Below are 14,960 nucleotides of genomic sequence, written 5' to 3' on the forward strand. Positions count from 1 at the left end.
AAAAAGTAGGCTTAAGTTTCATCAACAATCAACAACAAAAGAACAAGAAACCCAGTTAAGTAATATAGCTCTCTATTATTATGAAAAAAGTAACTAAAATGTAGAAATTAGAAACTTGGGTTAGATTAGGTAAGGTAATGAAAAATAATAATAAAACTTTTTCATGGGATATGCTCATGAGAAGCTTGTGCATTATATAATTTGATAAGGTAATGTGAGCTACACTTTTGTTGAGTGATGTACAACTTGTATGGCAGGATTATTAGTTAGATGGGGTTCAAAGGGCAGTAAAACAACAAAATTTAAGTAGAAACAGATGTACACTGTTATGAGTTTTAAACTATTTAGGATAAACAGTTGTAGTTTCATTTTGCAGTCATTCCAGAAGGAAAGAATAGTGGACAATTAGATTTCATATTTTTTTATAATAGTTATGAGGTCAATCAAATTTATGGAATACATATAGTTAGGATGGAGAAAATAAATAAAATATTAAGTTTTATTGAGAAAAAAACGTTTGATATTTACTTAGGAGGTTTTAGAAATTATGGAAATGAAATTCAAAAATTTTCAGATGAAGAAAAGTGTTTTTAATACACGAAAATAACTTTGCATTTGGAGCAGTCAATGCTTTGACTCCATATATTCACAAAAGAATTTTTAGTAAAAATACTTAATTAAAAAAACTAATTTTTTTGTGTACGAAAGACTTGTAATGTGTATGGAAAACTTGCAAAATTTCATGAAGATACGTGATGAGTATTAAAGGTTATAGTCTGGAAACTATGATGGTTAATTTGTGGTCATGACCTTGGCCAAATCAACTAAGTCTGTTTCGAGAGAGTTAAGCATTTAAAGGTTCGTAATTTCATTTATTTCAACATCAAAAATTAAAATCACATAAATTTTGTTGATGTAAGGAAAACCTTTAGTATATTAGTTTTGTTACTAGATAAACGTTAATTACCATTCATTAAATTTTTGATATCAGAAGCTTTTTCTGTAACTTGCAATTTGTGTAGGTGAAAGCTGCTCTTCATCGATCCTTAGCTTTAACAGAATCTGCAGATAAACATGCTAGGATTCAAGCTTTAACAGGTCTGATTGGAACAATGATAGAATCTTGCCCATCTTCTTCCTCATCATCCCAAAGTCAGATGAACTCTTCTACTTTCAGACAACAACAGAACAGGTGAGAGAAAGTGTGATCTATTTTTACAAATGAAAATTACACCTTAATTGCAGAAAATAATGCTAATGCTTGATAACAGACTGTGTCTGGAAAATTTTATATGATGATATATGAGGATTGTATTTTGAAATCCAAAAAAAGATTTTATTTGGTTCTACTTGTACTTTGAAAGCTAAAAGTGATACAAGTTATGTTACTTTGAGAATTTGAACATTATTTATTTATTTTTACACAGAAAATATAAAATGTAAAAAATAAGAACTTTTTTTAAAGCATGAACAACATGGTAAGAATTCTGCTGAAGCGTGGTTTAGTGACAGATCTGGCTAGAATCCCCCACAGTCTTGACTTGTCCAGTCCTCATATGGCTACTACAGTAAACTCTGCTCTAAAGCCATTAGAGACACTCTCCAGAATTGTGAATCTTCCAACTAACAGCCAGAGTGGGAAAGGATCAAACCGAACCAAGACCTCAGCAGCTGTATCAGGAATGCAGGAAGATCTTGCTGGTGAAGCTATGGAAGAAGATACTGGCATTACACAGAATGGAGAAGGTACTGTTGTCAGTTTATGCTAAAAACAAAAATGTTTTGATCTTTTGAATGACAAGTAACTTTGAAGTAAATAGAAAATAAATTTGAAGCTCAAAGCTCAGAGAATAACTTTTGATTAATTCACCATTAAGCAAGTAATAATTTTTTTTATTATCAACCCATGAAAACTTTTAGTAAATTTAAGTATTTGAAGTAGCTGAACACTTGTATGTTTAAATATGAGTATGTATTTAGACCTAATGTGGAGTTATTACTTCATGTATGAACCACTTGTGACATTCCCTCCAAAATATTAAAACTAGAATATGAAGATCTAAATTTTGAAGTGTTTTGATTACAGTACAACTTCATTTTTAAATTATTCTAATTTTACACATCTCAAACAAAGTTCACTGTTAGAAGTTAGTAAAATAAATTTTAATATGGCACACAGCAACTTACAATTTTGTAATGTTTTTTAATTCACATTTTTGTTAAGAATTTGATTGAATTAACTTTATTGTAACCTCATCTGTTTCATTAATGAAGAGAAAGAGATTTGAAATTTCTGACCACTCTTAGTTTCTGTTAATAAAATTTCTGCCATGTAATCCTCTTTTCTTTGTTTTACTAAAAAGGCAGGCTCCAATTCATTTTCAGGTGTCTGATCACAAAAATGCTTTGTTTTTCTCCATTGTTGCAAAGCCTTTGGTGTATTTTTGTGTAAGGCATTTTTTGTAAGAATCATTTAAGAGAATTTTTAAACTTTTCTATAGTTGAATTTTACTTTAATTTTCCAGGTTCTACAGTAAGAAATACTGAAACAAGTACCTCTGAAGCAACTAATGCTTATGGTGAAGTTACAGTAGATGACAGTGCAGATAATACTGACAGTGAAGGTAATATTTAAATAATTTTTGAACAATTCATATATTTATCTAGTTCTGTCATTATGTTTCAGTCTTGTTATTTAAATACATTATCATCAACAACGTTTGAAAGGAAATTGTAATCTAAAATATTAAAAAGAAAAATTTGTCTTCAGATGCATAAGGTTCAAAGCTAGCTTGATATCATACAATAGTTTTGATAAAATTATCGGTTGATTGTATGTAAAACTTGGAAAGTGACTGCACAAGTTTACTGATTTGATGCAGGGACTACCACACTAATTTAACATGACTTGTGTAGTTGGATAATTAATCCATTATCTATATACATCATTTACATTGATTAGTGTCACCTAAATAATAGACTAGTTGAAATTATAATCAAATCAATTAATGTCAGAAATAATCATCTGATCAAAGTTACTGTGTGATTATTCATACTATCTCAATAATCAAAATATTGCCATTATGGTTTCTCATTATTATTTTCAATTAATTCATCATTGTTCAGCTTAATTGATTAGTGTCATGACTTACAAAAAAAAAAAACTTTCAAAAACAGTGTTTCCATTTATTACTATTTTCAATTATTCCAACTGTTCAAGTATCATAAGAATAATTGAAGAATTAAATGTAATCAATAAATTAGCCACATCATTAACTTTCTCAACACAGGCTCGGTCGATTTGACCTACCAAGTGACTCCTTTTTACTCATATAAAATCTTTATAGATTTAATACTACTAACCTAATATAGTCTGTATATCTTCACAAAATTTGGTATTCTTTCAGTAAACATAAGTCTTTCATGCACAAAAAATCATATTTTTTGAAGTATTTTAGATAAACTAAAAAGATTGATATTTGTTTTGAATAGTCTGTGTCCAAAGTGATTTTTATTTGAGCTTATTATATCAAGTTTTACTAATTCATCAAATGTTTAAATGTTAAATATTTCTTAAAATATCACTAGCTTAACTCTCACTGTGAGGTCAGTTGAACTGACCAACCTAAAAATCATTTTTTACTTTTTATAGTTTCCATACTATAACATTTATTACAGTACGTGTATCTTCACAAAACTATGCAGACTTTTCTAAACATTACAAACCTTTTGTATACAAAAAAATCAGATTTTTTTAATTAAGTATTTTTACCAAAGATTTTTCCATGAATATATATATATACACACACACGCATTTATTTTACTATTCCGAGTCCAAAGGGATTTCCTCATTGAGATTAAAAATACTTTTCTTCATCTCAAAAATCTCAGATTTGATTTGTGTAATCTCTAAAACCTCCTAAATACATTTCAAATGTTTGTTTTCACTAAAACTTTATATTTTATCTGTTATTTTCTCTACCCTAACTCTATACAAGGTTGTTCAATTTGACCAATGTCATAAAAACCAAAAAAAATTTGAAATAAATCTAAATTACCCCTTTTTTTCTAGAATGATGTTACTCACAAGCTGCTCGCTTCCATGCATCATGAAACATTTTTATTATATTATTATAATTATTTATTTTGCACTTAACCTAAATTTTTCATACAAATTGTAGTAATGCACTAAATTTGTATTTAATTGAATAATGCACCAAAGAACATGGGATAATAACATGCTAAGAGTAGACAATCTCATTTAACTATCAGTTTTTTTTGGTTTCTGACTACATAATTGCCAACTTTTCAAAATTCTGATGGGGGAGTTTTTACGCAACTAGCGGCAACTCAAGCAATTTACAAGCAAAACTGGTTTAAAGCCCATCAGTTTGCAAATACCCATGCATTCTTTGATTTTGTCATTTGTTTTCAATTCTGCGGGTCTCAAGAAATCATTACATTTTCATTTTTGTAAATCTCAGACTTGATCTTAAAACAATGTCAGAGAATTAAAGCATTTCATAAATGTCAAGTATAAAATCAAATAGGCCTATCTTGCAAAATTAATATGTTTTTGAAGTAAATTTGGTCACCCAAGGAAATTCTGTATCCCAAGATGTCTGGATTGTGCACACTTAGTATTTTCTCTTCTCTGCCAAAGAAGCCATTTCCGTTTTTAGTAATCACATGAACAGTTACTCTTGGTTTAGAATGATAATTACATCTTATAATTGGTTTTCTTTGGCCAAGAAGAATATGAAGCCCGATTTCCAGTATGAAGCCCATGTTTACGCAGTTGGTTTCCCTATAGAGAGCACACAATTGGCTGAATTTACCAGGAAATTTTTAATGTATGAAAAAGTTATCTATAGGTACACACCTTGGTAGATTTCAAGAAAAAATAGGTGTACATGTCTAAAATTGGTAGAAATTACCAAGTTTTATAACCCAATCAGCAGATGGGGTCAAAGGTCCAAATTCAGGAAACTCCCGCCCAAATCATGAGAGTTAGCAAGTATGTAACTATCGGACAAGAGCCGTGACAAATTCATCCAAGCTAGTCGTTGTCTTTCCCTTGGGAAAGAAGCTTGTATTAACAGAGAAATTGACAATTTTATATTCAGAAAACAACATAATATAATACATCATTTGATAGATTAAAACCTTGGCTATAAATAATATAAAATTAAATGTAAGAGAGAACTTAACAAATCCTAAAAGAGAGGATTTGACAGGTGGGTGTGGCAAGAGGGGTCTGATTTTGTATTTGATAGCTCTGTAACTAAACAAAATTGAAGGGTATAAAAATTGTGCTTTGTCTAAGCAATGACTACTTTATAGTGAGTAATTGACATTGAATTTCATTCTTATTGGAGGGGTCATGGATAAAATAGACAAGGCGATGCCTAGATAAAATGTGTCACAATAAGATAAATTCAGAATTTTTTTTTATTGCTTTATAAAATTAAAAACTTAACTTATATACTATTAAAATATGGATTATTAGATAAGATTTTATGCTATATTAATTGGTATAACATAAACAAAAAGTAGATTAATAAAATTTTGAATTAAAGTCACTAAAACCTCATGACATGGGCAGTAAAGGATGCCCTTAGTGATAGGTTTAAGAAGTTATCAAACTCCACTAATTCTATATCTGTAATGGGTTGCATTACTTATGTGTACCTTGTGTCTGCCAATTTGGTATAATTTTTAATGATAATCAGTTATTTAAGATGATACAGCATAAAATGTATATGTAATGTTTTCACATTTTTTCTTGAAAAAGGTCAGCTGAAGTAAAGAATTAATATTTGAGAATATACTTGTTAAGTGCAATATTTACATAATTATTACATTTTGCAGTTTTTTCAGTGAGTATTCTTTTGATGTTTTTAAATACTAAAACAGCACATTTCATCATGTCCATTAAAAACAGACTGCTGTTTAGTCTGTAATTATTTCAAAGGTACATGGAGCATTATTACATGCCTTCTTTTTGTTCTGTGACAAAGCATGTTAATAAAAAAGTAAAATGAAATAAAATAAAAATCCTTAGTTCTTTGGGGAATATCCTTATTATTTCAATTATAGTATAGAGATTAGTTTAAAAATATTATGTAACATAGTGATAGTTTCTTCAGTATCTGTAATTTAAGAAACTAATTTACATTTTTCTTTTATGTAGCTCCTGATGTAGGAGCAACATCAGAAGAAGCCCCTGTCACTGCTAGCTTTAGCCAGGAAATTATTGTAAGTTATATTTTTTTATATTAAATGTGATTAATCATACCAGCAAATTGTATAGCATGTTATGATATCAAGCATTAAAAATTATTATGCCTGATGAAAAACCTCTTAGTCTGAAGCAAACTAGTTAAACTTGGAAGGGTAAATTGTACCAAGAGAGAATATGTGTCATACATAATGTAAGATTTAAGACATTGAGGTAAAACCAGTTACCAAAATTAGCTGGACAAAAAACTGGAGGTTTTGCATTTATGGCAATTGTCAGAAAGCAAAAAACATAGATGAGACAAGGATTTTCATGGTGTACCGGACATTCTTGATAAATCAAAATGGTTAGCACAGGATGTATTATCAGGCTTTCACAAATGTCAAGTATCTTGGTAAACAACAAAGCATCAAGGAAGAATACAATAAGGAATTACCTTTCTCAAGTAAAAGACAAAGATCTCAAATCTCTACTGTGCTATTTGCCAGTAACCAGTGTCTTATTTGTCAAAAGAGAGCAAAATAGTGAAAGGTGTAATTGAAACAGTTCACAATTCACTAAAAGAAGCAGCAAAGAAAAAAATTGGATGATTAGTTGCTTGCTAACATTCAAAATGCTGATCTAATTGCAAAGAAAGCAGATTATTTTAGTTTTATTTTCATGTTTACACAGGAAAGGATGAGAGATATCCAAAAGCAGGATCCAGTACTGGAGAATAAAGTAAACAGAATGCTGCTCATGGTGAAGGGTTTGCAAATATTATTAAATATGTTAAACAGCATCATGAAAGTTCTCAGCTTGAGAGAATGACTACATTAACAGAAAAATATTTCTTATTCATGCAGGCAACTTTCCAGTTCACTGCAACCTAAACTATAAAATGTATAATCTGAAAAATGTACTCTTTTTAGAAACAAAATAAGGTTTTGGCAGTCAAGTTACAAGAATGAAATGATATATTCAGATGAAGTGCCAACTGGTCAAGCAGATGAAATTGCATTTGAAAAGGCAGTCTCAGACAGATAACTTGACAAGTCCACATTTGGATTCCCCTTGCCCCAATCTGCCATTTATTTACTGTCTTCATTAATAAATCCCAAGTGAAACAGACCTTTTGAGTAGAGCTTGTGATGGTGACTTATTGGATATAAATTTATTTAGTTATTCAGGAGCCACAGTGCTGACAGATTAGCAGATATCCTGGGCAACTGATCTGGTTAAAGTGGGAAAATGCCCAAGAATCTGCCATTAGGAATCACTGTCACATTACAGGTAGTGCAGAAATTGCTAGTATTCTCAGTCATTGTGTATCATATAGTATGTTGCTGAAACTTGAAATAGCATTATGTAATAGAAGTCTCCTAGTAACTGTAATTTAATAACATATTTCCATATACAATACCCTGATATTCCCTGTTCAGATATTCATGGCTGGAAATTTGATAAACGTGGAAGTATTGTTTATGATTGGTGTGATGGCGGGATTCTGCCACAAGAAATAGTTGATATCTTGCCAAATCAGGAAGAGACAAACATTATTGTGTTGGTGATGACAAAATAGTATTCTATAGTTTGGCTGAGGTTTTTGAATTAGACAGAGAGAAGTGATCATGAGGATAAATAAGTGTTTTGTTCAAATTAAATACATTTTGTACACTTTTACACTTAATGATACCAAACATGCCACAATTTGGTTTATGGATGGCTGGAAGATAAGAAAAATGCAAAACTTAACCATAATTTGCAATGTATAATGTGTTATAATAGCCTTAACCCTTTCACCATGGGTTGATGTATCTTGCAGCACCTTGTAAACACCATGAAACCATGGTGGTATACATACTATAACTCTGAAAGTACTTATTGTATCTTCCCAAAATTTGACAAGCTTTCATTAAACTTTAAAAGTCTTTCATAAAGAAAAAATCAAAATTTTTTTATTAAGTACTTTTACAAAAACTTTCTGGTTAATTGTATGGTGTCAGAGTGTTGAATGCTCCAAGTGCAAAGTGATTTTCATATTATGTTTAAGAATACTTTTATTCATATGTGTTGATAATATAGTAGTTTATTTAATTTCGAATATAACTGTAAAAGGTTGTGATATGCATACTTTGACCTACCTGATGCGAAAGGGTTAAGCTGAAATAAAAAAAAATGGCAAATAAATGAATTTTTACATAAAATAAAATTATATTTCAGAAAGATAAGGCTTCATGAAATTTCCAGGGGGGGGGGGGCTACAGTGGTAGCCAAAGGACTATTAGCCATAGTTGTAAAATCAATTTGAGTTTTAAAGCTTTCTTTACTAATGTTAAGTGTTTTTTCTTATGTTATGGATGTTTTAGTACTAGAATCTTAACTAAGGTAAACCAAAAACTTTGTGGAGTATGTTCAGCTGTTTTTATTAGATGACTTGATTTCAGCAAACATTAAGTGGCTCCTATCACAGGTAATCCTATTTTTCTGTAGAATGACAATGAAGCTGAACTGGAAGGGATCATGGATGAACTTTTAGACCGTGACAATAATGGGTCAGAAGATCCAATACTTGGAGAGGTCATCTACTGTTCAGCTACTACTGGTCAGTTAAAACTAATTCCTGTGGAGTTTTTTTAAAACAAGATATCTGTATTGTTTGGTAATTGTAACTCAAAAACAAAGATAAAGCCAAGTACTTATCTTGGTTTTACTGGCAGATTTTTGTTTTTTATAATTAAATGCATTTTCATTAATACTCAATTTATACAAGACTACTACTTTTTGTTTTATTTGAAAAGTACTTAAAATTACATTTGAAATATCATATACAGTATTATTGGCAAATTTTAATTATAAAACTGAAAATGTACATTTTTTTGCTATTTTAGGGACAGTTGTTAGAATCTGTTTTCTTACCATAAAAAAATGTAACAATCTGAAGAGATTTAAAAACATTTTATTTAGGTCTATCTATGGCCTTCAAAAAGTTGACGACTCTACATGTTTCGACATTACATCATCATCCTCAGGAGTGAATTACAAGAGGATGACGTTGTAACATTGAAACATGTAGTCGTCAATGTTTTGAAGGCCGTAGATAGGCCTAAATAAAATGTTTTTAATTGCATACCAGTTGTAACATTGAAACATGTAGTCGTCAATGTTTAGAAGGCCATAGATAGGTCTAAATAAAATGTTTTTAATTGCATACCAGTTTAACGTTGAATATTATTTATGATTTTAACTTTATACACAAGTGCCAAAATAATATAATTAATCTGAAGAGATTTGTAACAAACTAACTTTACAAACAAATATCATTATATTTCATGCACATTTAACATACTTGTTATTGGCTTTTGACCACCGTACATACAATTAAAAAGAAAACCTAATGATCAGATGGAAGGAATTATTGATTAATTGTAGACCATTCAACTGTTAATGTTTCATTAACTCATTACATTACCTCCAATTATGGTGATTTTTTGAATTCATAATTATGTTTTCAAATCTCTCTTGACTAACCAGAGCATAAGTTTTTTTTGTTGTCTGACTTTTTTTTCAATGTTACTTTATGTGTACATTATTATTGAAAATAATTGTCATTTATTTAAAGCATACACCATGTCATTCAGTTTAATAAGTTGTGTAATTTAATAATTGCTGTTATAGACAAAATATGAAAAGTTTATCTGTATATATCATTCTTATAACAAATGTAGTATATCTTGAGTAAATTAAGAGAAAATAGTTTTGTTTACTGATTTCTTAGACCCTACCTCTCTTTCTGCTTAATTACTGTTTTACAGATACAAATTTGGTAATATTAATGTGACTAAACATTTTATATTTTTAAAACTTTGAAATATAAAATAAATTGAAGACTTGAATATATCAAAAAAACCTTTTTTACATGACATAGAAATAAGCTCTCTCTCGTATTCTAAAAATTATATTGGCTGGATTTGCAAATTAATTTTTTCTTAAACTCAATAAACAACCTTATATTACGCCATAGAATTTTATCTTATTTGCATACATTGTTTTGTTTGTTGACTTTGTTTGGAAAACAATCTACACACAGTATTGTACAATTAGATTAAATACTAAGAGTAAACATCTTTAAGCTTTCATCAGTTTGAAGTCATGAATTAAATTCTCATATTCAATAATTCTTTGAGGTTTCATGAATTGAAAACATCCAACAGTAAAAGTTCACTTTGCAATATTCACACACAGTCTAACATCCTCTTATTTCTAGAAATTATGTTATGTACTTGTAATGGAGAGTTGAAAACTAACAAATCTACAGCAAAACCCTTTTATTGAACTTCAAAGTTCAGTTAATATTAAATTTTGGTTATGGGAATATTGAACAATTGTCGATACAGTCTTTAAATTAATGAGTATACTATCACCTTAATTGGTAAAATGATTATGCAACATGAGCAGAAGCAAATTAATACCACCTTACAACTTGTTTCAAAATCAGAAGAGAAAAGTAAATCTGGGAAGCAACATATTTTTTTTCTATAGTTTAATATTATTTTTACTAACAGACTAAAGAGTACCATAAAACAAAGTGGTCTCTCAATCAAAATTGTGGAGAAGCCTACCAAATTTCTGTAAATATATTCTTTGCAAATACACATTGAAACCAAATATATATCAGATATGACTACGTAATTTGCAGAATAAATTAAACAAAATATACAGCGGTGAAACATCCACGCCCGTCAGTATATCTATTAAAGAACACAATTAATATTTATACTGGGAGGAGTGCAGTAGTAGAACATTTCTTGCAGGCAGGAATGGATTAAAGATCAAATGGGTCTGGGGCTAAATTTTTCTAGGGGGGTCAAGAATGACTAAAGACTAAAGGGGGAAAAAACTAATTAAATCTCATAATGGACTTTTTTTCAGCACAGGCCTTGGGCTACAGCCCCAGTAGCCCCTGCCTTAATCCACTCCTGCTTGTGGGAACGTGGTAAACAAACTGGAATTGGTGTATTGTACAATTTTTTGCCATCACTTGGAGTTTTATAGACAGGAAGTTTTCCGTGATTTTAAACCATTTTTTATTAATACCTATTAAACACTCAACCTTTTTGCATATTATAGCTTTTCAGAATATTATTTTCAATATACAGGTTTTGGATAATATATTTTTTTTTATTTCATATTTTCAGGTCTGAAACTCATAAACCTTAAAAGAGACAAAGTATTGAAACTAACATTGATATGTGTATGATCAATATAAATATGGTAGTTTATTTTAATTTTTAACCTAATTTTGCCTAACACTGTAAAGATCATATCCTGATGCTGTCAGGTGAAATATTGGTCGATTATAAAATAAAACTGGAGTAGAGTTTCAATTAACAAAATAGTGGAAAAAATCAGAAAAGGATCTTTTTTTTTACAATGGTCTGGAAATGGATAGACTTTAAACAAATATAGTTTGATTTATCAGTTTGAAATGAGAAGTAGTTATGATGAATTACTTTTATGCAACAATTCTTTTTTTGAATGAAATTCTGTGAGGGTTTTTTCATTAACAATCTTACATATGGGTTGCAAGAATTTTTCAGGTTTTTTGCTTTTGAATTGAGATGGAGTATTTCTTTAAACAAAACTGTGTTTAGTGGTAAAATTATATATCTGAAAAATGAATAATTTATACTACAAGGTTGTTTTTTATTGCTGATGTAGTAACGATATATATAACTTTATTTTGTGTTGAGGTTTTATTTGGTTAAATTAGTTCTGTGAAAATTCAGAACTTTTGAATGTTTATAACTAATTCATTCATGAAATTTATGACATATATAGACAGATAATATCAATTTATGCATTTTGTTGTTAATAAATAGCTCTTCCAGAAAATGCAGAAACCCAGGAAAATCAATCAGAAGACATAGTAATCAGCATGGAAGCTGAAATTGAAGACCATCATGATTCCCAGATGATCAGTCATCACGAAAGTGAATTTGAAGAAGATCACACACAAGGTATTACAAACACATAATTCTTGGTTATAAAATTGGCAGTCACTGCATACCTACAGAATTTGTTTAGAGGTGATTAATTGCGATACTGAAACTGTTTAATAACCTAACTTTTTATTTATTCATACCTTATACCTTATTTTCATTAACACACAACGGAAAGGTGAAAGTGTGCATGTCACAACGTTTTAGAGTTACATTAAAAATTTAATTAAACTACTTTATGTATATGAATAAACCTTGGAATCAAAATGTAGTTAATATATCAAATTTTAATATTATTTAAGCTTTAAGTTCTTAATTTTATAAAGAAGTTAAAAGAATCCTCAGTCTCTTCCAGGTATGAGAATTGTGGCATTTGTTTACTAGGTGATACCTTTTTCTCTAATTTATTTGCCACCCTTCTCTGAAGTATGAAATTTAATGTAAATTACTCGCTAAAATATAGATATTACTCAGGCAAAGCAATTTTTATAGCCTTCAATCTTATTTGTCTATTGAACCATAAACTAGAAAATCTATCAAATGACATATCGTACTACATTGTTTTCTCTACAGAAAATTATCTATTTTGCCTCCAGTTCAAAACTATTTTCACAGAAATCACATCGATAAGATTAGCTGAATTTTTAATACTTCTTATTGTATAGTTAAAAAGCTAGAAAAATTATGATAGTTATAGGACATTATTTGTTTTGTGCGTGTTATTATTCTATGTTCATAGGTGGATTATTTAATTCAATAAAAATTCTTTAATGTAGTAGTACCATTAATGTTAAAAAAAAAAAGTAGGCTTACATTTCTTCAACAAGAATAAAACTAGAAGACCCAGGTAAGTACTATATTTCTTGTTTTTCATGTATATTCTTTATTTATTATTATAAAAATAACTTGTGTGTAAAAATTACAAACTTGTTAGGTTAAAGGTAAAATATTAAGTAAAATAATGAAAAATGATAATAGTAATAAAAATTCTTCATTGGGTATGCTCACGAGCAGCTTGTGCATTACGTAATTTGATACAGTAACACAAACTATATGTTTACAACTTGTATGGTGTAATTATTAGTTAGACATGGTTCAAAGGGCAAAAAAACAATAAAATTGAAGTTTAAACATGTGTATGCTGTTATGAGCTGGAAGCTATTTAGGATAAACCACTGTAGTTTCATGTTACAATTTGCTACCGTTCTAGAAAATAAAAATGGGGTAAGTTAAATTTATTCCATATTTTTATAGGGTATTAGGAGGTCAGTCTAAATGACAGGTTGCATATACAGTTAGGGTAGAAAAAATAAGATAACATATAAAATTTTACTGAAAAACGTTTATTTATTAAGGTTTTAGAGATTATGCAAATGAAATTTGACAATTTTCAGATGAAGAAGGGTACTTTTAATCTTCACATAAATCAATTTGCACTCAGAGCAGTCAACACTTTGACTCCATATATTTATGGATGAAGTTTAATAAAAATACATAGTTAAGAAAATCTGATATTTCATGTACATAGGTTTACTGAAAGCTTAAAAAATTTTGTGGAGATATACATAGTATATTAAAAGTTATAATATGGAAACTATGACTGCCACTTTGGGTTCACAAACTTGTTTGAAGTGGCTGAGCCTGTAACAAGAGAATTATATAGTAAAATATTCAAGCAAATATTTTAAAACCAAATATCAAGAAGTAGAAAAAAAAAGGTGCATACTTATAGTAGATGATTCCTGCAAGTGTCTTCAAATTCAACCTTGATCAAGCTCTTGTCTCTCTTTAGTTTTTTACTTGTTTCGAACTGAACTATTCCATGGATGAAAAGTATAAGCTGTCTTGTAACAATTATCATGTGAAACAATTTATTTGAATAGTGTGGTTTTTAACATTTGACCAAGTATCCTAATGAATTTTTCTGTGTGAGAGGTAGTATATAGTTTTGCACATTGATTGTTTTATATATTTTTGTGTATTAATGTCATAAACTGAAACAATCTAATTTTTTCTCCAGAAGATCGTCATGAAAGCAGTGACTCTGATACCAATTCAGAATCTGGCCATAGCCATAGTGAAGAGGATGAAGGAGAACATGATGATGATGATGAGGTTGAACATGAAGATGGGGATGAAGAAGCTGAAGATGATGATGAAGAAGAAGATGATGAGGTACATTTGAATTTTCTGTAGTTAGAGTTACAAACAAGAAGAATCAAATACTGCTGAAAATAGAAAGCATCTTTGTCATTGGACAATACCAAGTTAATGTCATTTCTCAGATTTCGGTTTAATACATCTCAAAGGAGAATTTTTCATGTAGCAAACCATAAACTAACCATCTCTTAGTAGGATGAAAAATTAACATGTTCCCAGTGCCAAATGGTCCTAAAAATTATTTTGAGCACATAAGTTGAAAAATATGTGCCCAATTTGGAAGAAAAATATACCTGCAATCGTCTCATGCTAGATAAAACAAAATTGTTGTTTATGGCCAGTATAAAGGAGAGTGTAGTTGAATAAAAATCAGGGTTTCGTATTTTCTTACCATGGAATTATAATTTTATCTGAAAACCAGTGCAAATGTGGATATATAGCAAGTATGGTAGGCTAGTGCAAAATATTTTAATCTTTATTTAGTATTATTTCTATTACAGAATTGAAGAAAAAACAAAGACAATAGTACGTTTTACAAAAACTTTTTTTATTCACAGCCATGGTTTCACCACTAAAAG

General features: G+C 29.4%; 1 protein-coding gene across 1 annotated transcript in view; it reads left to right on the plus strand.

The window, feature by feature from the left end:
- LOC106460096 (E3 ubiquitin-protein ligase HUWE1-like) overlaps positions 1–14,960 on the plus strand; it is a 165,843-nt gene that overhangs the window by 121,515 nt on the left and 29,368 nt on the right. Inside the window, 7 exon segments of the mRNA XM_022386717.1 lie at positions 1,023–1,192; positions 1,466–1,746; positions 2,526–2,624; positions 6,194–6,258; positions 8,714–8,825; positions 12,103–12,240; positions 14,243–14,397. Coding sequence (XP_022242425.1) covers positions 1,023–1,192; positions 1,466–1,746; positions 2,526–2,624; positions 6,194–6,258; positions 8,714–8,825; positions 12,103–12,240; positions 14,243–14,397 — 1,020 coding nt within the window.

The sequence above is a fragment of the Limulus polyphemus genome, unplaced genomic scaffold, assembly GCF_000517525.1.
Source record: "Limulus polyphemus unplaced genomic scaffold, Limulus_polyphemus-2.1.2 Scaffold707, whole genome shotgun sequence".
NCBI lineage: Eukaryota > Metazoa > Arthropoda > Merostomata > Xiphosura > Limulidae > Limulus > Limulus polyphemus.